This window comes from Oncorhynchus mykiss, chromosome 5, assembly GCF_013265735.2.
Source record: "Oncorhynchus mykiss isolate Arlee chromosome 5, USDA_OmykA_1.1, whole genome shotgun sequence".
Lineage (NCBI taxonomy): Eukaryota > Metazoa > Chordata > Actinopteri > Salmoniformes > Salmonidae > Oncorhynchus > Oncorhynchus mykiss.
In genome coordinates, this window is record NC_048569.1 from 16,652,371 (window position 1) to 16,676,562 (window position 24,192).

General features: G+C 44.4%; 1 protein-coding gene across 7 annotated transcripts in view; it reads right to left on the minus strand.

Annotated features, from left to right (window-relative positions):
- The window catches only part of LOC110523332 (calcium/calmodulin-dependent protein kinase type II subunit beta), a 64,241-nt gene that overhangs the window by 37,746 nt on the left and 2,303 nt on the right, over nucleotides 1–24,192 (minus strand). For all 7 annotated transcript variants that reach the window (XM_036976943.1, XM_036976941.1, XM_036976944.1 and 4 more), the window contains exons 2-11: nucleotides 23,395–23,489; nucleotides 13,579–13,638; nucleotides 13,350–13,404; nucleotides 10,416–10,481; nucleotides 9,434–9,506; nucleotides 6,875–6,977; nucleotides 3,932–4,015; nucleotides 3,699–3,793; nucleotides 3,480–3,602; nucleotides 3,323–3,406 (exon numbers count right to left, since the gene is read on the minus strand). In XM_036976943.1, coding sequence (XP_036832838.1) covers nucleotides 3,323–3,406; nucleotides 3,480–3,602; nucleotides 3,699–3,793; nucleotides 3,932–4,015; nucleotides 6,875–6,977; nucleotides 9,434–9,506; nucleotides 10,416–10,481; nucleotides 13,350–13,404; nucleotides 13,579–13,638; nucleotides 23,395–23,489 — 838 coding nt within the window. The remainder of the gene's footprint in view (nucleotides 1–3,322; nucleotides 3,407–3,479; nucleotides 3,603–3,698; nucleotides 3,794–3,931; nucleotides 4,016–6,874; nucleotides 6,978–9,433; nucleotides 9,507–10,415; nucleotides 10,482–13,349; nucleotides 13,405–13,578; nucleotides 13,639–23,394; nucleotides 23,490–24,192) is intronic.

Below are 24,192 nucleotides of genomic sequence, written 5' to 3' on the forward strand. Positions count from 1 at the left end.
TCTTAAATAAACATGCCCCATTCAAGAAATTTAGAACCAGGAACAGATATAGCCCTTGGTTCTCCCCAGACCTGACTGCCCTTAACCAACACAAAAACATCCTATGGCGTTCTGCATTAGCATCGAACAGCCCCCGTGATATGCAGCTGTTCAGGGAAGCTAGAAACCATTATACACAGGCAGTTAGAAAAGCCAAGGCTAGCTTTTTCAAGCAGAAATGTGCTTCTTGCAACACTAACTCAAAAAGTTCTGGGACACTGTAAAGTCCATGGAGAATAAGAACACCTCCTCCCAGCTGCCCACTGCACTGAAGATAGGAAACACTGTCACCACTGATAAATCCACCATAATTGAACATTTCAATAAGCATTTTTCTACTGCTGGCCATGCTTTCCACCTGGCTACTCCTACCCCTGTCAACAGCACTGCACCCCCAACAGCAACTCGCCCAAGCCTTCCCCATTTCTCCTTCTCCCAAATCCATTCAGCTGATGTTCTGAAAGAGCTGCAAAATCTGGACCCCTACAAATCAGCCGGGCTAGACAATCTGGACCCTTTCTTTCTAAAATTATCTGCCGAAATTGTTGCCACCCCTATTACTAGCCTGTTCAACCTCTCTTTCGTGTCGTCTGAGATTCCCAAAGATTGGAAAGCAGCTGCGGTCATCCCCCTCTTCAAAGGGGGGGACACTCTTGACCCAAACTGCTACAGACCTATATCTATCCTACCATGCCTTTCTAAGGTCTTCGAAAGCCAAGTCAACAAACAGATTACCGACCATTTTGAATCTCACCATACCTTCTCTGCTATGCAATCTGGTTTCAGAGCTGGTCATGGGTGCACCTCAGCCACGCTCAAGGTCCTAAACGATATCTTAACCGCCATCGATAAGAAACATTACTGTGCAGCCGTATTCATTGATCTGGCCAAGGCTTTCGACTCTGTCAATCACCACATCCTCATCGGCAGACTCAACAGCCTTGGTTTCTCAAATGATTGCCTCGCCTGGTTCACCAACTACTTCTCTGATAGAGTTCAGTGTGTCAAATCGGAGGGTCTGTTGTCCGGACCTCTGGCAGTCTCTATGGGGGTGCCACAGGGTTCAATTCTTGGACCGACTCTCTTCTCTGTATACATCAATGAGGTCGCTCTTGCTGCTGGTGAGTCTCTGATCCACCTCTACGCAGACGACACCATTCTGTATACTTCCGGCCCTTCTTTGGACACTGTGTTAACAACCCTCCAGGCAAGCTTCAATGCCATACAACTCTCCTTCCATGGCCTCCAATTGCTCTTAAATACAAGTAAAACTAAATGCATGCTCTTCAACCGATCGCTACCTGCACCTACCCGCCTGTCCAACATCACTACTCTGGACGGCTCTGACTTAGAATACGTGGACAACTACAAATACTTAGGTGTCTGGTTAGACTGTAAACTCTCCTTCCAGACCCATATCAAACATCTCCAATCCAAAGTTAAATCTAGAATTGGCTTCCTATTTCGCAACAAAGCATCCTTCACTCATGCTGCCAAACATACCCTTGTAAAACTGACCATCCTACCAATCCTCGACTTTGGCGATGTAATTTACAAAATAGCCTCCAATACCCTACTCAACAAATTGGATGCAGTCTATCACAGTGCAATCCGTTTTGTCACCAAAGCCCCATATACTACCCACCATTGCGACCTGTACGCTCTCGTTGGCTGGCCCTCGCTTCATACTCGTCGCCAAACCCACTGGCTCCATGTCATCTACAAGACCCTGCTAGGTAAAGTCCCCCCTTATCTCAGCTCGCTGGTCACCATAGCATCTCCCACCTGTAGCACACGCTCCAGCAGGTATATCTCTCTAGTCACCCCCAAAACCAATTCTTTCTTTGGCCGCCTCTCTTTCCAGTTCTCTGCTGCCAATGACTGGAACGAACTACAAAAATCTCTGAAACTGGAAACACTTATCTCCCTCACTAGCTTTAAGCACCAACTGTCAGAGCAGCTCACAGATTACTGCACCTGTACATAGCCCACCTATAATTTAGCCCTATCAACTACCTCTTTCCCAACTGTATTTAATTTATTTAATTATTTTGCTCCTTTGCACCCCATTATTTTTATTTCTACTTTGCACATTCTTCCATTGCAAAACTACCATTCCAGTGTTTTACTTGCTATATTGTATTTACCTTGCCACCAAGGCCTTTTTTGCCTTTACCTCCCTTCTCACCTCATTTGCTCACATTGTATATAGACTTGTTTATACTTTATTATTGACTGTATGTTTGTTTTACTCCATGTGTAACTCTGTGTTGTTGTATCTGTCGAACTGCTTTGCTTTATCTTGGCCAGGTCGCAATTGTAAATGAGAACTTGTTCTCAACTTGCCTACCTGGTTAAATAAAGGTAAAATAAATAAAATAAATACAAAAAATTCCTCCTTTGGTCATCTTTCCTTCCAGTTCTCTGTTGCCTATGACTTGAACGAATTGCAAAAATCTCTGAAGCTGGAGACTCATATCTCCCTCACTAGCTTTAAGCACCAGCTGTCAGAGCAGCTCACAGATCACTGCACCTGTACATAGCCCATCTGTAAACAGCCCATCTATCTACCTACCTCATCCCCATACTGGTATTTATTTATTTTGCTCTTTGCACCCCAGTATCTCTACCTGCACATTCATCTTCTGCCGATCTACCATTCCAGTGTTTAATTGCTATATTGTAATTACTTCGCCACCATGGCCTATTTATTTCCTTAACTTACCTCATTTGCACTCACTGTATATAGACTTTTTGTTTTCTTTTGTTCTACTGTATTATTGACTGTATGTTTTGTTTATTCCATGTGTAACTCTGTGTTGTTGTATGTGTCGAATTGCTACGCTTTATCTTGTGTCGCACTCCTTTGCTTCATCTTGGCCAGGTCGCAGTTGTAAATGAGAACTTGTTCTCAACTAGCCTACCTGGTTAAATAAAGGTGAAATAAAATAAATAAATAAATGTAAACTTCCGACTTCAACTGTATATAATATGACATTTGAAATGTCTTTATTATTTTGGAACATCTGTGAGTGTAATGTTTACTGCTGATTTTATTGTTTATTTCACTTTGTATATTATCTACTTCACTTGCTTTGGCAATGTTAACAAATGTTTCCTATACCAATAAAGTGCCTTAAATTGAATTGACGCGAGAGAAGAGAGAGACAGAGACAGAGGGAAGGGTGAGTGGTAGGTTGCTAGGGTGTTGTGTAGATGTGAGAAGGCTCAGAGATTACTCCAGTATTCATAGTGATTATGAAATCATTAAGAGAGAACAGACCTTGAGTTTCCTCCGGGCGTTGAACTTCTTCAGGCACTCCACTGTCTCCTGTCTGTGCATCATGGATGCCACGGTGGAGCGTTGCTGGAAAGAGAGAAAAAGAGAGACAATGTCAAACAGGGAAACTGAGAGGAAAAGTGTGTGTGTGTGTACTTACGGAGACCCATGGGTGTTTGAGGGACTCCTGGGCAGTGATCCTCTTGGCAGGGTTAATGGTCAACATCTGGTTAATCAGGTTCTTGGCTTCTGGAGTCACTGAGTCCCATTCTGGAGACGGAAACTACACACACACATACTCCCTTTTGTCAAACAAATGTGCGTGCGTGTGTGTGTGTTTGTGTTTGTGTGTGTGTGTGTGTGTGTTTGTGTTACTCACGTCATAAGCTCCTGCTTTAATTTGCTGATAGAGTTTGTGTTGGTCCTCATCCCAAAATGGAGGATACCCCACTAGCAGGATGTACAAGATCACACCTACACACACACACACACACACACACACGTTGAGTGGTGAGAGAAGGAGAGGAGATACTGATGAGAAAGAGAGAGATGGAGAAAGGGACGAGACAGATACATATATAATATAGTGTTACTGTAGTGCTCTATACTCACCACAAGCCCAGATGTCTACAGGTTTACCATAAGCCTCCTTCCTCAGTACCTCTGGAGATAGGTAGCCTGGGGTACCTGCAAAACCTATGTATATGCACATACACACAGTGGTTAAACTGTATGACTTCAGTCGTAGGCCGAGGATGATGATGGATGGAGTCCAACACAGTAGACAAAACAATGTGTAGAAACTGATTCCACCGTAGGTATACTATTTTGTTGAAAACTGTAAATATAATCAACAATGGAATTTTAACTCAAATAAATATATGAAACTGAAATGGAAAGCTGAACACGTTAGTCCTGCTGTACAAATTGTTGTTTTTAACAGGTTATTGGCTATTTATGTGTAAGCTAAATAGATTCATGTTTTATTTATTTATTTACATTTGCAATGTAAATCATGCAATCTAACTGACTATGGTGCAATAAATAAAGTAATCTAATTGGATAGATTTTATTTGATCTAATATGACTTATGACAACAAACGAGGGGGTTCCAGGGGTTCTAACACCTGACATTTTGATATCTTAAGCAACCAACAATCAACCGCTAAAACATCAACTTTTCAAGATCTTTTTTTCCAACATCAACAGCAGCAGCAGGATTTATATCATCAGCAGCAGGATTTACATCATCAGCAGTAGCAGGATTTACATCATCAGCAGTAGCAGGATTTACATCATCATCAGCAGCACGATTTACATCAGCAGCAGCAGGATTTATATCATCAGCAGTAGGATTTATATGATCATCAGCAGCAGGATTTATATCATCATCAGCAGTAGCAGGATGTATATGATCATCAGCAGCAGGATTTATATCATCATCAGCAGTAGCAGGATTTATATGATCATCAGCAGCAGGATTTACATCAGCAGCAGCAGGATTTATATCATCATCAGCAGTAGCAGGATGTATATGATCATCAGCAGCAGGATTTACACCATCAGCAGCAGGATTTACATCATCATCAGCAGCAGGATTAACATCATCAGCAGTAGGATTTATATCATCATCAGCAGTAGGATTTATCTCATCAGCAGAAGCAGGATTTATATCATCAGCAGTAGGATTTATATGATCATCAGCAGTAGGATTTATATCATCGTCAGCAGTAGGATTTATCTCATCAGCAGAAGCAGGATTTATATCATCAGCAGTAGGATTTATATCATCATCAGCAGTAGGATTTATATCATCGTCAGCAGTAGGATTTATATCATCAGCAGCAGGATTTACATCATCAGCAGCAGTAGGATTTATATCATCAGCAGTAGTATTTATATCATCATCAACAGTAGGATTTATATCATCAGCAGCAGGATTTATATCATCAGGAGTAGCAGGATTTACATCATCAGCAGTAGGATTTACATCATCATCAGCAGTAGGATTTACATCATCTTCAGCAGCAGGATTTATATCATCAGCAGCAGCAGGATTTACATCATCATCAGCAGGATTTATATCATCAGGAGTAGCAGGATTTACATCATCATCAGCAGGATTTATATCATCAGGAGTAGCAGGATTTACATCATCATCAGCAGGATTTATATCATCAGCAGCAGCAGGATTTACATCATCATCAGCAGGATTTATATCATCAGGAGTAGGATTTATATAATCAGCAGCAGGATTTATATCCTCATCAGCAGCAGCAGGATTTATATCATCATCAATGAGGATTTATATAATCAGCAGTAAGATTTACATCATCATCAGCAGTAGGATATACATCATCAGCAGCAGCAGGATTTATATCATCAGCAGCAGTAGGATTTACATCAGCAGCAGCAGGATTTATATCATCACCAGTAGGATTTATATCATCACCAGTAGGATTTATATCATCAGCAGTGGGATTTATATCATCAGCAGCAGCAGGATTTACATCATCAGCAGTAGGATTTATATCATCAGCAGCAGCAGGATTTATATCATCAGCAGCAGGATTTATATCATCAGCAGCAGGATTTATATCATCAGCAGCAGGATTTATATCATCATCAGTAGGATTTATATCATCATCAGTAGGATTTACATCATCATCAGCAGCAGGATGTATATCATCATCAGCAGTAGGATTTATATCATCATCAGCAGGATTTATATCATCAGCAGCAGGATTTATATCATCAGCAGCAGGATTTATATCATCAGCAGCAGGATTTATATCATCATCAGTAGGATTTATATCATCATCAGTAGGATTTACATCATCATCAGCAGCAGGATGTATATCATCATCAGCAGTAGGATTTATATCATCAGCAGCAGGATTTACATCATCAGCAGTAGGATTTATATCATCATCAGCAGTAGGATTTATATCATCAGCAGTAGGATTTGCATCCTCAGCAGCAGGATTTACATCATCATCAGCAGGATTTACATCATCAGCAGCAGGATTTGCCTGCAAACCAACGTGGACAGCATAAGAATGTATGCTTCGTCATACATGGCTCCCAGCGTACCCAGAAACCCCAGGGCCTCCCTGTACCTTGGTGATCTTTACCCTGAGGTGACTGACGCGTTTTGTTTTACAATTTCAGTCCTATTAGGGATATACTCCAGGTTGTTAGGGACAAAATCACCTGCCGATCCGCTCAGGTGAACTACGTTAACCCAGCTGGACACGATGAACTTTGAAACCATCCATGGAAGACCAACATGGGGCCTGTGGTCTCAGCGTGACCTCATCTCTGAGGAAGAGTGGCGTAGGAAACACATTTGTCAAGAACCTGGACAAGATCATCTGCAACAAAAGTGTGTACGACACCTTCTCTGCCTTCGGAGACATTGTCTCCAGCAACTGGTTTGTGATGAGAATGGCCAATCTAAAGGCTATGCCTTCGCCCAATACGACACCAAGTGTGTGTATGTGTTTGGGTGTTTATGTGTGTGTATGTATGTGGGTGCGTGAGTGTGTGACGTACCAAACCATGCCTGTTGGTCTCCCTGCACCTCGATGGCCAATCCAAAGTCAGCCAGCTTCACTGCAGCATTCTTACACTTACTGGCCAGCAGGAGGTTCTCTGGCTACATAGGGGACAGATGGGACAAGAAGTCAAACACACACACACATCACTTCTCGTGGGGTGCTGGGCATAAAATCATGTAGTAGTAACACACTTGCACTTACACCCACACCCACACACAGATGGTCCAATCATTAACAGTCATTTATTTTATGTATTTATTAGGAACCAATCTGTCTGTAACAGCTGTGGCACTGCTACTGTGGTTGCCAGTGCTAACAGTGTCACACACACAGACAAGGATCTACTGTAGCAGTGTCACACACACACACACACACAGACAAGGATCTACCGTAGCAGTGTCACACACACACACAGACAAGTATCTACCGTAGCAGTGTCACACACACACACACAAGGATCTACCGTAGCAGTGTCACACACACACACACACACACAGACAAGGATCTACCGTAGCAGTGTCACACAGACAAGGATTTACCGTAGCAGTGTCACACACACACACACACAGAGACAAGGATCTACCGTAGCAGTGTCACACACACACACACACAAGGATCTACCGTAGCAGTGTCTCACACACACACACACATGGATCTACCGTAGCAGTGTCACACACACACACACACACACACACACACACACACACACACACAAGGATTTACCGTAGCAGTGTCTCACACACACACACACGGATCTACCGTAGCAGTGTCACACACACACACACACACACACACACACACACACAAGGATTTACCGTAGCAGTGTCACACACACACACACACACACATCTACCGTAGCAGTGTCACACACACACACACACACACACACACACGGATCTACCGTAGCAGGGTCACCACTGCAGCATGTGTCGATTATTGAGAGTGATTAATTTGGGCATGCAGGGCAGAGGAGGGAAAGAGGAGGGGAATGTGTGTGTGTGTGTGTGTGTGTGTTGGGCTGATTCAATGAGCTATGGATCATCATTCAACCTCACTATCACCAACACACAGACAATAACTTGTCTGTTTTGCTGCAGTGATGATTACTAAGTAGGTTAGGTTGCTCTGGTGGAAGTTAGGCTGAGAAAGTGGGTGAGAGAGAGGGGGGGGGGGGGGGGGGTGCTGTAGAGGCCACAAACTTTGAAGGTAATCTAATAAACAGTAATGGAAGTTGGCCCTCGGCCATCTACAGCCCCTGTGTTATCTACAGGCCCTGTGTTTTCTACAACCCCTGTGTTTTCTACAACCACTATATTATCTACAGCCCTGTGTTATCTACAGTGTTTCCCCTTAAACTACTCGAGTGTTGCTTTAGCAGTATGCTTAGGGTCATTGTCCTGCTGGAAGGTGAACCTCCATCCCAGTCTCAAATCTCTGAAAGACTGAAACAGGTTTCCCTCAAGAATTTCTCTGTATTTAGCGCCATCCATCATTCCTTCAATTCTGAACAGTTTCCCAGTCCCTGCTGATAAAAAACATCCCCACAGCATGATGCTGCCACCACCATGCTTCACTGTAGGTAATTGGTTGCACCAGATCTTATTTGGGGGCTTCATAGCAAAGGGGGTGAAAACATATGCACGCACCACTTTTCCATTTTTTTGAATTTTTTTGAAACAAGTAATTTTTTTCATTTCACTTCACCAATTTGGACTATTTTGTGTATGTCCAATACATGAAATCCAAATAAAAATCTATTTCAATTACAAGTTGTAATGCAACAAAATAGGAAAAACGCCAAGGGGGGTGAATAGTTTTGAAAGGCACTCTACAACCCCTGTGTTATCTACAGCCCCTGTATTATCTACAGCCCCTGTGTTATCTAACAGCCCATGTTATCTACAGCCCCTGTGTTATCTACAGCCCCTGTGTTATCTAACAGCCCCTGTGTTATCTAACAGCCCCTGTGTTATCTAACAGCCCCTGTGTTATCTAACAGCCCCTGTGTTATCTAACAGCCCCTGTGTTATCTAACAACCCCTGTGTTATCTAACAGCCCCTGTGTTATCTACAACCTGTGTGTTATCTACAGCTCCTTTGTTATCTACAACCCCTGTGTTATCTACAACCCTGTGTTTACAGCCCCTGTGTTAGGTATACTGCAGTATTCCCAGTGTGTGTGTGTGTGTGTGTGTCATGTGAGTTATTGATGAATGTTTAAAATAAAAACCACAGTTTCAGTCACCGTTCTGCTGGTAACTTAATAAACACCCACTAGGGAAATCAATAATTTCACAGACACATGCCGTGTCTTCATCTAATGACAGTTCTGCAAACCTCATCTAGAAGACTTCCCTCTAAAAGTTACTGCTCATAACATTTCAACACTTTTGACACACACTCACACACACGCACGGAAACACTCACACATACGCAAACACTCTCACACAAACACTGTGTTAATCCCAGTAGGACTGTTGTATAATAATGTCAGCACAGACAGCAGATCTATCTCAGAGGGAACAGGTGGAGAGCACACACATAGTTAACTCACCTTGAGATCTCTGTGTACCACGCCCGACTGGTGACAGTGTAACACAGCCTCCAGGATCTGCTGGATGCAGTGACTGTATGACAACACCAGGGGGAGTGGGTTAGTCTGTCAGTGTGCTGCATCTGCGTTTTGTGTGGTGTATTGCAGTGCTCTTAAAATGTGCTAGACAAATTACCTCGAGGGCAATAAAGTATTCTGTCCAATTCTATTTTAGTCCCAAAAGTGCAAAAGTCAAGCTAAATCAAGCGCCCCTCAACTTTCAAGTATTGTGTGTGAACATTGTGTGTTCACAAAACACCTGTCAGAGAGATGATGAAGAGGGAATGCACTGTTCTAGGAGTCAAGCAGCGTAGGAATGAACTGCAGTCTGTCTGTCTGTCTGACAGTCTGTGACAGTCTGGGTCTGTGAAAGAGATGTCTAACTTGGTGACTTTGCCTGTGGTTTTTTTTATATAAAAACTGCATAATAAAAATGAGAACAGGTTCTCTCTCTGACTTTCATTTCTTTCTTTTTTTTAGCATAGGTTGCCATGAGCAACACACTACCAGTCTTGGAGAGACAGAGAGACGGACAGAGGACACATGGAAAGTAGGAAAAAATCAGAACAGACACACAGGGTAGAGCAATGCAGCTAGGATTTACACATGGTGAAATATGTATTCTCTCTCTCTCTCTCTCTCTCTCTCTCTCTCTCTCTTTCCCGCCCACACACACACACAACACCTCCACAGTCAAAATCCTGAGGGGCAAGGCTGTGTCGGTCTGTGTGTGTGTGTGCGCGTCTGTGCGTGTCTGTGCAAGCTGAGGAGAAGTGCTCAGTGCAATGAAAATGTATTCTACAAGGTAAACTGAGAGTAACATTGAACAGGAGAAAGAGAGAGAAAGAGAGAGAAAGAGAGAGAAAGAAAAAGAGAGAGAGCATGTGATAGAGAATGGATGGATGGATGGATAAAGAGGGTGTACTGCGTAAAAGGTGTTTACCTGGCATCTGCTTCACTGTAGTACTCTCTGGCCACAATGTCCTCAAACAGCTCTCCACCTGTCACCCTACAACACACAGACACTAGTTAACACACAGCCTAGTTAACATACAGACACTAGCTAACACACAGACACTAGCTAACACACAGGCTAGTTAACATACAGACACTAGCTAACACACAGACACTAGCTAACACACAGACACTAGCTAACACACAGACACTAACTAACACACAGACACTAGCTAACACACAGGTTAGCTAACACACAGACACTAGTTACCACACATACTAGTTAACCCACAGACACTAGCTAACACACAGACACTAGCTAACACACAGGCTAGCTAACACACAGACACTAGTTAACACACAGACACTAGTTTACACACAGACTAGCTAACACACAGACAATAGTTTACACACAGACTAGCTAACACACATACACTAGTTAACACACAGACACTAGTTGACACACAGACACTAGTTGACACAAAGACTAGCTAACACACAGACACTAGTTAACACACAGACTGGCTAACACACAGACACTAGTTAACACACACACTCACACAACCACACACACATACAAACACACAAATGCACATACGAACGTACATATACAATCACACAGCGGAGGGGGATGTCCTCGTTAGGGGAAACCCCAGCTCTGCAGGGATCTCTCGGGCTTGGTTGCCATGGAGACAGGTTCCACTGCAGGGGAGTTTGTGTGTGTGTTTGTGTGTGTGTGCATACGTACGTGCGTGTGTGTGTGCGTGCATGTATGTGTGTGCGTATGTGTGCGTATGTGCAAGGCTAAAGATGGAACTGAGCATGTGCAAAGAGGAGGATGGTTATGTAATAGGGAAAAATCTCCTTGGAAACGGGGAGAGGAGAGAAAAAGAAGAGAGGGGGATGATGAGACAACAAGAAGAAGGAGGAAGAGGAGAGGGGGATGATGAGAGAAGGAGAAGGAGGAAGAGGAGAGGGGGAGGATGAGAGAAGGAGGAAGAGGAGAGGGGGAGGATGAGAGAAGAAGAAGGAGGAAGAGGAGAGGGGGATGATGAGAGAATTAGGAAGAGGAAGAGGGGGATGATGAGAGAAGGAGGAAGAGGAGAGGGGGATGATGAGAGAAGGAGGAAGAGGAGAGGGGGGTGATGAGGAAGAGGAGAAGGGGAGGATGAGACAACAAGAAGGAGGAAGAGGAGAGGGGGATGATGAGAGAAGGAGGAAGAGGAGAGGGGGAGGATGAGGAAGAGGAGAGGGGGAGGATGAGACAACAAGAAGAAGGAGGAAGATGAGAGGGGGATGATGAGAGAAGGAGAAGGAGGAAGAGGAGAGGGGGATGATGAGACAACAAGAAGAAGGATGAAGAGGAGAGGGGGAGGATGAGAGAAGAAGAAGGAGGAAGAGGAGGGGGGGAGGATGAGGAAGAGGAGAGGGGGAGGATGAGACAAAAAGAAGAAGAAGGAAGAGGAGAGAGGGAGGATGAGAGAACAAGAAGAAGGAAGAGGAGAGGGGGAGGATGACAGAACAAGAAGAAGGAAGAGGAGAGGGGGAGGATGAGAGAACAAGAAGAAGGAAGAGGAGAGGGGGAGGATGACAGAACAAGAAGAAGGAAGAGGAGAGGGGGAGGATGAGAGAACAAGAAGAAGGAAGAGGAGAGGGGGAGGATGACAGAACAAGAAGAAGGAAGAGGAGAGGGGGAGGATGAGAGAACAAGAAGAAGGAAGAGGAGAGGGGGAGGATGAGAGAACAAGAAGAAGGAAGAGGAGAGGGAGAGGATGACAGAACAAGAAGAAGGAAGAGGAGAGGGGGAGGATGAGAGAACAAGAAGAAGGAAGAGGAGAGGGGGAGGATGACAGAACAAGAAGAAGGAAGAGGAGAGGGGGAGGATGACAGAACAAGAAGAAGGAAGAGGAGAGGGGGAGGATGACAGAACAAGAAGAAGGAAGAGGAGAGGGGGAGGATGAGAGAACAAGAAGAAGGAAGAGGAGAGGGGGAGGATGAGAGAACAAGAAGAAGGAAGAGGAGAGGGGGAGGATGACAGAACAAGAAGAAGGAAGAGGAGAGGGGGAGGATGACAGAACAAGAAGAAGGAAGAGGAGAGGGGGAGGATGAGAGAACAAGAAGAAGGAAGAGGAGAGGGGGAGGATGAGAGAACAAGAAGAAGGAAGAGGAGAGGGGGAGGATGACAGAACAAGAAGAAGGAAGAGGAGAGGGGGAGGATGAGAGAACAAGAAGAAGGAAGAGGAGAGGGGGAGGATGACAGAACAAGAAGAAGGAAGAGGAGAGGGGGAGGATGACAGAACAAGAAGAAGGAAGAGGAGAGGGGGAGGATGAGAGAACAAGAAGAAGGAAGAGGAGAGGGGGAGGATGACAGAACAAGAAGAAGGAAGAGGAGAGGGGGAGGATGAGAGAACAAGAAGAAGGAAGAGGAGAGGGGGAGGATGACAGAACAAGAAGAAGGAAGAGGAGAGGGGGAGGATGAGAGAACAAGAAGAAGGAAGAGGAGAGGGGGAGGATGACAGAACAAGAAGAAGGAAGAGGAGAGGGGGAGGATGACAGAACAAGAAGAAGGAAGAGGAGAGGGGGAGGATGACAGAACAAGAAGAAGGAAGAGGAGAGGGGGAGGATGAGAGAACAAGAAGAAGGAAGAGGAGAGGGGGAGGATGAGAGAACAAGAAGAAGGAAGAGGAGAGGGGGAGGATGACAGAACAAGAAGAAGGAAGAGGAGAGGGGGAGGATGAGAGAAGAGGGCAATAAGAAGGAAGGTGAGAAGAAAAGGCAGGGAAATGGGATGGAAGTAGAAGAGGAAGGATAGAAGAAGAAGGAAGGGATAAAATATATTGAGGGAGGAGAGGAGAGAGGGAGGAGATGAGAGAGGGAGGAGAGAGGGAGGAGAGGAGAGAGGGAGAAGAGCACTGCCACTCACAAGTCAAACAGAAGGTAGTGGAAGCCCTCCTCTGATATGCTGTCATGGAGACGAACTAGAGAGAGAGAGAGAGAGAGAGAGAGAGAGAGAGAGAGAGAGATAGAGAGAGAGAGAGATAGAGAGAGAGAGAGATAGAGAGATTGGTTGAGAACATCAGCAGAAAACATTCTCATATTCTTCCTGTGCTGCAGCCCCAGCAGCAGAGAGAGAGAGAATTACAGGTACTGACCGATATTGGAGTGTTTGAGCAATCTGCAGATCCTGGCTTCCCTCTCCAGCTTCTGGTGATCTAAGGAGAGAATAAGAAGATATAATATTGATACAATGATATCATAATATGGTACAATATGATATATCATTACCACGAAGGAGGAAATTGTATACACTGTAAGTGTATTCAACAGAAGGCGAGCAATATTTTATAATATAAAGTCCCCATCAATATACGCACGTGCACACACACACACTTGCCCACACACACAGTGTGTTGTATATACAGTAGATACCCTGAGGGTTTCAACTGCCCCATATTAACTCCCCTTACTATAGCTTCAGATGGAGGGATGGAGGGAGAGGGGGAGGAGGAGAACAGAGGAGGGGAGAGATAAAGAATAGATATGTGGTAGTGGAGAACGGTTCTGAGGGCACACACTCAGTGTGTTATGAATTCTGTAATGAATGTATCGTAATGTTTTTTAAATTGTAAAACTGCCTTAAGTTTTCCGGACCCCAGGAAGTGTAGCTGCCGCCTTGGCAATAACTAATGGGGATCCATAATAAACCCCAGGAAGTGTAGCTGCCGCCTTGGCAATAACTAATGGGGATCCATAATAAACCCCAGGAAGAGTAGCTGCTGCCTTGGCAAGAACTAATGGGGATCCATAATAAACCCCAGGAAGAGTAGCTGCTGCCTTGGCAATAACTAATGGGGATCCATAATAAACCCCAGGAAGAGTAGCTGCTGCCTTGGCAAGAACTAATGGGGATCCATAATAAACCCCAGGAAGAGTAGCTGCTGCCTTGGCAAGAACTAATGGGGATCCATAATAAACCCCAGGAAGAGTAGCTGCTGCCTTGGCAAGAACTAATGGGGATCCATAATAAACCCCAGGATGAGTAGAGGAATCAAGAGGAATCAATATTGGCGCACACAACCTATTTTATCCCGTAGGAAAGTGTATGTAAATAATCCATACATATCCCAGATGTTAGGTCCTGTCAGAGGTCAGCTCCACCTCCTCCTCTAGACCAGTGGTTCTCACACCAGGGTCCCTGGGATGTGGCTGGCTGTTCCCTGACCATTCCCTCAGATGGTCAGCTGGCACCAGTTTAGGATGGAAAAGGGCATTCTGGGTTTGAACCCACGCTTCCAGGGTTGTGGTCCAGAAGCCCTACCACTATACAAGATCTGCTGAGTCAGGTTACATTGTCAGGAAGTCCCACTGCAAACTTAGTAATGGGAACTAAAACTCTACACAATACAACCCAGCCTGTTCAGCCTAGCCCAGTTATACCAGGAGCCTGTTCAGCCTAGCCCAGTTATACCAGGAGCCTGTTCAGCCTAGCCCAGTTATACCAGGAGCCTGTTCAGCCTAGCCCAGTTATACCAGGAGCCTGTTCAGCCTAGCCCAGTTATACCAGGAGCCTGTTCAGCCTAGCCCAGTTATACCAGGAGCCTGTTCAGCCTAGCCCAGTTATACCAGGAGCCTGTTCAGCCTAGCCCAGTTATACCAGGAGCCTGTTCAGCCTAGCCCAGTTATACCAGGAGCCTGTTCAGCCTAGCCCAGTTATACCAGGAGCCTGTTCAGCCTAGCCCAGTTATACCAGGAGCCTGTTCAGCCTAGCCCAGTTATACCAGGCGCCTGTTCAGCCTAGCCCAGTTATACCAGGAGCCTGTTCAGCCTAGCCCAGTTATACCAGGAGCCTGTTCAGCCTAGCCCAGTTATACCAGGAGCCTGTTCAGCCTAGCCCAGTTATACCAGGAGCCTGTTCAGCCTAGCCCAGTTATACCAGGAGCCTGTTCAGCCTAGCCCAGTTATACCAGGAGCCTGTTCAGCCTAGCCCAGTTATACCAGGAGCCTGTTCAGCCTAGCCCAGTTATACCAGGAGCCTGTTCAGCCTAGCCCAGTTATACCAGGAGCCTGTTCAGCCTAGCCCAGTTATACCAGGAGCCTGTTCAGCCTAGCCCAGTTATACCAGGAGCCTGTTCAGCCTAGCCCAGTTATACCAGGAGCCTGTTCAGCCTAGCCCAGTTATACCAGGCGCCTGTTCAGCCTAGCCCAGTTATACCAGGAGCCTGTTCAGCCTAGCCCAGTTATACCAGGAGCCTGTTCAGCCTAGCCCAGTTATACCAGGAGCCTGTTCAGCCTAGCCCAGTTATACCAGGAGCCTGTTCAGCCTAGCCCAGTTATACCAGGAGCCTGTTCAGCCTAGCCCAGTTATACCAGGAGCCTGTTCAGCCTAGCCCAGTTATACCAGGAGCCTGTTCAGCCTAGCCCAGTTATACCAGGAGCCTGTTCAGCCTAGCCCAGTTATACCAGGAGCCTGTTCAGCCTAGCCCAGTTATACCAGGAGCCTGTTCAGCCTAGCCCAGTTATACCAGGAGCCTGTTCAGCCTAGCCCAGTTATACCAGGAGCCTGTTCAGCCTAGCCCAGTTATACCAGGAGCCTGTTCAGCCTAGCCCAGTTATACCAGGCGCCTGTTCAGCCTAGCCCAGTTCAGCCCAGTTCAGCCCAGCCCATTTATACCCTCTACACTACTGTCCCCTCGATGTGGATAGGGGGGTGCTCCCTCTGCTGTTTCCTTAAGGCCACAATCATCTCCTTTGTTTTGTTGACGTTGAGTGTGAGGTTATTTTCCTGACACCACACTCCGAGGGCCCTCACCTCCTCTCTGTAGCCATCTCATCGTTGTTGGTAATCAAGCCTACCAATGTAGTGTCGTCTGCAAACTTGATGATTGAGTTGGAGGCGTGCATGGCCACGCAGTCATGGGTGAACAGGGAGTACAGGAGAGGGCTGAGAATGCACTCTTGTGGGGCCCCAGTGTTGAGGATCAGCGGGGTGGAGATGTTGTTACCTACCCTCACCTCCTGGGGGCGGCCCGTCAGGAAGTCCAGGACCCAGTTGCACAGGGCGGGGTCGAGACCCAGGGTCTCAAGCTTGATGACGAGTTTGGAGGGTACTATGGTGTTAAATGCTGAGCTGTAGTCGATGAACAGCATTCTCACATAGGCATTCCTCTTGTCCAGATTTGTTAGGGCAGTGTGCAGTGTGATTGCGATTGCATCGTCTGTGGACCTATTGGGGTGGTAAGCAAATTGGAGTGGGTCTAGGGTGTAGGTAGGGTGGAGGTGATATGGTCCTTGACTAGTCTCTCAAAGCACTACATGATGACGGAAGTGAGTACTAGTAGTAGTCATTTAGCTCAGTTACCTTAGCTTTCTTGGGAACAGGGACGATGGTGGCCCTCTTGATGGATGTGGGAACAGCAAACTGGGATAAGGATTGATTGAATATGTCCGTACACACACCAGCCAGCTGGTCTGCGCATGCTCTGAGGACGCGGCTGGGGATGCTGTCTGGGCCTGCAGCCTTGCGATTGTTGACATGCTTAAAAATGTTTTGCGCACGTCGGCTGCAGTGAAGAAGAGCCAGCAGGTTTTGGTAGAGGGCCGTGTCAGTGGCACTGTAGTCTGTCTGGGAGCAAGACATCCTGGTCCGCGACGGGGCTGGTTTTCCTTTTATAGTCCGTGATTGACTGTAGACCTCTCGTGTCTCCCGTTGAATTGCGACTCTAATTTGTCTCTATACTGACGCTTAGCTTTTTTGATTGCCTTGCGGAGGGAATAGCTACACTGCTTGTATTCGGAATCTTGAAGCGTGGAATCCGATTGGTCGGACCAGCGTTGAACAGACCTGAGTGCGGGAGCTTCCTGTTTTAGTTTCTGTCTATCGGCAGGGAGCAACAAAATGGAGTCGTGGTCAGCTTTTCTGAAAGGAGGGCTGGGGAGGGCCTTATATGTGTCGCGGAAGTTAGAATAACAATGATCTAAGGTTTTGCCAGCCCTGGTTGCACAATTGATATGCTGATATAATTTAGGGAGCCTTGTTTTCAGATTAGCCTTGGCTATAATAAATGCAGCCTCAGGATATGTGGTTTCCAGTTTACATAGAGTCGAATGAAGTTCGTTCAGGGCCATCGATGTGTCTGCTTGGGGGGGATATATGCGGCTGTGATTATAATCGAAGAGAATTCTCTAGGTAGATAAGACATGAAGGTCAGTTAATACTGAAAATATCAAGAAAGTTTCTTCAAGTGCAAGCAAAAACTATGATGAAACTGGCTCTCATGAAGATCGCCACAGGAAAGGAAGACCCAGAGTTACCTCTGCTGCAGAGGATAAGTTAATTTGAGTTACTAGCCTCAGAAATTGCAGCCCAAATAAATGCTTCACAGAGTTCAAGTAACAGACACATTTCAATATCAACTGTTCAGAGGAGACTGCGTGAATCAGGCCTTCATGGTCTAAATTGCTGCAAAGAAACCACTACTAAAGGACACCAACAATAAGAAGAGACTTGCTTGGGCCAAGAAACACGAGAAATTAACATTAGACTGGTGAAAATCTGTCCTTTGGTCTGATGAGTTCAAATTTGAGATTTTTGTTTCCAACCACCATGTCTTTTTGAGATGCAGAGTAGATGAACGGATGATCTCTGCATGTGGGGTTCCCACCGTGAAGCATGGAGGAGGTGTGATGGTTTGTGGGGGCTTTGCTGGTAACACTGTCTGTGATTTATTTAGAATTCAAGGCACATTTAACCAGCATGGCTACCATAGCATTCTGCAGCGATACACCATCCCTTCTGGTTTGTGCAGAGTGGGACTATCAACTGTTTTTCAACAGCACAATGACCCAACACACCTCCAAGCTGTGTAATGGCTATTTGACCAAGAAGCAGAGTGATGGAATGCTGCATCAGAAGACCTGGCCTCCACAATCACCTGACCTCAACCTAATTGATATGGTTTGTGTTGAGATGGACTGCAGAGTAAAGGAATAGCAGCCAAAAGTGCTCAGCATATGTGGGAACTCCTTAAAGACTGTTGGAAAGGCATTCCAGGTGAAGCTGGTTGAGAGAATGCGAAGAGTGTGCAAATCTGTCATCAAGGCAAAGGGTGGCTACTTTTAAGAATCTCAAATATAAAATATATTTGTATTTGTTTAAAACTTATTTGGTTACTACATTATTCAATATGTGTTATTTCATAGTTTTGATGTCTTCACTATTATTTTACAATGTAGAAAATTGTAGGTGATTACTTGAATGAGTAGGTGTGTCCAAACTTTTGACTGGTGCTGGCAAATGTTGACTTCAATGCTTCCCACAGTTGTGTCAAGTTGGCTGGATGTCCTTTGGGTGGTGGATCATTCTTGATACACATGGGAAACTGCTGAGCGTGAAAAACCCAGCAGCGTTGCGGTTCTTGACACAAACCAGTGCGCCTGGCACCTACTGCCATACCCTGTTCAAAGGCACTTAAATATTTTGTCTTGCCCATTCACCCTCTGAATGGCACACATACAATCCATGTCTCAATTGTCTCAAGGTGTAAACATTCTTCAACCTGTTTCCCCCCTTCGCCTACACTGATTGAAGTGGATTTAACAAGTGACATCAATAAGGGATCATAGTTTTCACCTGGATTCATTTAGTCAGTCTATGTCATGGAAAGAGCAGGTGTTCATAAAGTTTTGTACACTCAGTGTGTGTTTATATATATATATATATATATATATATATATATATATATATATATATATATATATGTATGTATGTATGTATGTATGTATGTATGTATGTATGTATGTATGTATGTATGTGTTGCAGAGAGAATGAGAGAGAGAATGAGAGACAGAGAGAGTGAGGTATGGAGAGAGAATGATATAGATATATAGAGAGAGAGGGAGGGATGGAGAGAATGATAGATCGAGAGATAGAGAATGAGTAGTCTGCTCATCAGTAGCTCAAGCTAACAAGAGAAAGCAGATGCATTTGGCTGATTGATCCTTTTCCTCACACTGCCTCTAAATGTGTGTGTGTGCGTGATTGTGTGTGTGCGTGTGTCTATATATGTGTGTGTGTGTGCGCTTCTGGTGTCCTCGATCTGCAATCTCACATTAACATATTTGAGATGCCGCTTGATTCTACAAAGTGAGACAGTAATTTATGCTCCTCTTGATAGAGAGACGGAGAGAGCGAGAGAAAGAGAGAAGGGGAGAGAGAGCCGAGAGAAAAGGGAGAGAGAGAGAATGAGGGAGAGAGAGAGAAAGAGAGAGAGGGAGAGAGGGAGAGAGAGAAAGAGAGAGAGGGAGAGAAAGGGGAGAGAGAGAGAATGAGGGAGAGAGAGAGAGAGAAAGGGGAGAGAGAGAGAGAATGAGGGAGAGAGAGAGAGAGGGAGAGAGAGCAGAGAGAAAGGGGAGAGAGAGAGAATGAGGGAGAGAGGGAGAAAGAAAGAGAGGGAGAGAGGGAGAGAGAAAGGGGGGAGAGAGAGAAAATGAGGGAGAGAGAGCAGAGAGAAAGGGGAGAGAGAATGAGGGAGAGAGAGTAGAACCATTTCTACTGCCAACAGATATGGCACGACAACCTCTGAAGATCTTCATTTAGAGACAAGGGGCTGCATCTCAATAATGTACAGTCGCTGACCCTACCTTTCCCTCGTCTCCTCCACCATCTGCAAAGGCCTGAATAACTAAAAGAGCTCGTCATCCATATTCTAGTCTCCTCAGCTCAGAGGATGAAGAGAACAGGAAGAGAGGAGACAAGGAGAGGGTGGAGAGGACACAAGGAAATGAGGACACAGGCACACACAAACACATAGAACACTCAGACTGTAAATCTGCCCTATAAATATCAAATTATAACTTTCTGCCTCAAACAATATTAAAACACTAAATTAAACACTGAGGGCTTGGCTAGGCTATCCCCTCTCATACTGAGAACACACACACACACCTCACATGAGGCTAGTAAGATGCACCTGATTGTCAGCTGTTTCTAGCCAATAGGAGATATCTTATGACAAGAGAGGTGTGTATTAATAATAATAATAATAATAATAATAATATGGTGCTTATATTTGTCCTATTTCAGGAAGGCCATAAAGATCATCAGGGACAACAACCACCCGAGCCACTGCCTGTTCACCCCGCTATCATCCAGAAGGCGAGGTCAGTAGAAGTGCATCAAAGCTGGGACCGAGAGACTGAAAAACAGCTTCTATCTCAAGGCCATCAGACTGTTAAACAGACTGATTAAACAGACTGATGTTAAACAGACTGTTAAACAGCCATCCCAAACATTGATTGGCTGCTGCCAACATACTGACTCAACTCCAGCCACTTTAATAATGGAAAAATGAATGTAATAAATGTATCACTAGCCACTTTAAACAATGACACTTCATATACTGTTTACATACCCTACATTACTCATCTCATATGTATATACTGTACCCTATACCATCTACTGCATCTTGCCATCTTGATGTAATGTATCACTAGCCACTTTAAACAATGCCACTTTTATATGTTTACATACCCTACATTACTCATCTCATATGTATATACTGTACTCTATACCATCCACTTGCCTATGCCGCTCTATACCATCACTCATTCATATATCTTTATGTACATATTCTTTATCCCTTTACACTTGTGTTTATAAGGTAGTTATTGTGAAATTGTTAGGTTAGATTACTCGTTGGATATTACTGCATTGTCGGAACTAGAAGCACAAGCATTTCGCTACACTCGCATTAACATCTGCTAACCATGTGTTTGTGACAAATCAAATTTGATTTGATTTTAATGATGGACTGTTGTTTCTCTGTTCTTGCCATAATATGGACTTGGTCTTTTACCAAATACGACTATCTTCTGTATACCAACTCTACCTTGTCACAACACAACTGATTGTCTCAAACACAAGGAAATATATTCACAACTGTTAATTGAAATGCATTTCAGGTTGAATACCTCATGAAGCTGGTTGAGAGAATGCTAAGAGTGTGTAAGCTGTCATCAAGGCAAAGGGTGGCTACTTTGAAGAATATAAAATATAAAATATATTTTGATTTGTTGAATACTTTTTTGGTTACTACATGATTCCATATGTGTTATTTCATAGTTTTGATATCTTCACTATTGTTTTACAATGTAGAAAATAGTAAATAAAATAAAAAACTTGAGTAGGTATGTCCAAACTTTTGACTAGTACTGTATATACAGTTGAAGTCGGAGGTTTACATACATCTTAGCCAACTACATTTAAACTCAGTTTTTCACAATTCCTGACATTTAATCCTAGTAAAAAATGCCTGTTTTAGGTCAGTTAGGATCACCATTTTATTTTAAAGAATGTGAAATGTCAGAATAATAGTAGAGAGAATTATTTATTTCAGCTTTTATTTCTTTCATCACATTCCCAGTAGGTCAGAAGTTTACATACACTCAATTACTATTTGGTAGCATTGCCTTTCAATTGTTTAACTTGGGTCAAATGTTTCAGGTAGCCTTCCACAAGCTTCCCACAATAAGTTGGGTGAATTTTGGCCCATTCCTCCTGACAGAGCTGGTGTAACTGAGTCAGGTTTGTAGGCCTCCTTGCTCGCACACGCTTTTTCAGTTCTGCCCACACATTTTCTATAGGATTGAGGTCAGGGCTTTATGATGGCCACTCCAATACCATGACTTTGTTGTCCTTAAGCCATTTTGCTACAACTTTGGATGTATGCTTGTGGTCATTGTCCATTTGGAAGACCCATTTGTGACCAAGCTTTAACTTCCTGACTGATGTCTTGAGATGTTGCTTCAATAAATCCACAGAATTTTCCTACCTCATGATGCCATCTAATTTGTGAAGTGCACCAGTCCCTCCTGTGGCAAAGCACCCCCACAACATGATGCTGCCACTCCCGTGCTTCCCAGTTGGGATGGTGTTTTTCGGCTTGCAAGCCTCCCACTTTTTCCTCCAAACATAACAATGGTCATTATGGCCAAACAGTTCTATTTTTGTTTCATCAGACCAGAGAACATTTCTCAAAAAAGTATGATCTTTGTCCCCATGTGCCGTTGCAAACCGTAGTCTGGCATTTTTCTGGTGGTTTTGGAGCAGTGGCTTCTTCCTTGCTGAGCGGCCTTCAGGTTATGTCGATATAGGACTCATTTTACTGTGGATATAGATACTTTTGTACCTGTTTCCTCCAGCATCTTCACAAGGTCCTTTGCTGTTGTTCTGGGATTGATTTGCACTTTTCGCACCAAAGTGCGTTCATCTCTAGGAGACAGAACGCTTCTCCTTCCTGAGTGGTATGACGGCTGCGTGGTCCCACGGTGTTTATACTTGTGTACTATTGTTTGTACAGATGAACGTGGTACCTTCAGGCGTTTGGAAATTGCTCCCAAGGATGAACCAGACTTGTGGAGGTCTAAAAAAAATTTCCTGAGGTCTTGGCTGATTTCTTTTGATTTGCCATGATGTCAAGCAAAGAGGCACTGAGTTTGAAGGTAGGCCTTGAAAAACATCCACAGGTACACCTCCAATTGACTCAAATGATGTCAATTAGCCTATCAGAAGCTTCTAAAGCCATGACATCATTTTCTGGAATTTTCCAAGCTGTTTAAAAGCACAGTCAATTTAGTGTATGTAAACGTCTGACCCACTGGAATTGTGATACAGTGAATTATAAGTGAAATAATCTGTCTGTAAATAATTGTTGGAAAAATGAGTTGTTAACATTAAATTTGTGGAGTGGTTGAAACACAGTTTTAATGACTCCAACCTAAGTGTATGTAAACTTCCGACTTCAACTGTATACATTTATATATATCTTACACTACACACACACACTGCATAGGGATGAGAAAGCTAACTTTATATTGTTTAGTTTCACCAGATACCACACAGCTTACCCACCATGCAGCTATTTGACAGTTGGCACATATTGTCTGTGTGTGGGTGGGTGTATGTGTCTCACCTCTGGCTGAGAGCTTTTTGGTATTGATGATTTTGGCAGCATATTCCTGGCCGGTACAAAGTTTGACACAGCGGCGCACCACTGAAAACGCTCCCCTGGGAAACAAAGGCAGATAAAACAGGTGTTAGACATCACCTGGCCCTGGCAGCATCTCAATATTCTAGTCATTTCCTCTACTGTCTCCTTGTCTCCTTTCCTTCATTCCCACTGATCTTAAAGAACTGGACAGGTTGAACGCATTTCCTTATCCACTTCCCCTCTGCTGCTTTCACATCTGCCTTTCATGAGTAAAGACATTTCTCCTGAAAGGAGTCATTGAGTGTGAGACATGTGACAAGCAGCACAGCAGCACATCATGCAAATGAGAAGACTCCAGAGAAAACAACAGAAACGGTCTTTCAAGGATTTCTCTGTGTGTGCGTGCAACCGTTTGTGTGTGTCTGCATCTGTGTGAGAGGGAGAGAGTGAGACAGAGCGTGCATGCACCGTAGCAGCGCTGGTATTTTGGGGGGAGCTTGCATAACTAACTCAGCAGGGAAAACAGCAGTAACCGTCTGTGTCGTTTTCTCTGAGCTATATATAGAACACCTTAGTACTGTTACACAATAAGACACACACACTCTAACCTGACTGTCTCACACACTCTCATGCTTACACTAGACCCCCACGTCTCACACACACACACCTATAATGCCATGACAGGTGAGTCTGTAAGAGTATATATTTATATACAGAGACAACAGGCTTATGACAGCAGAGAAAGACTTGTGAGACACACACACACACACACACCAAAAG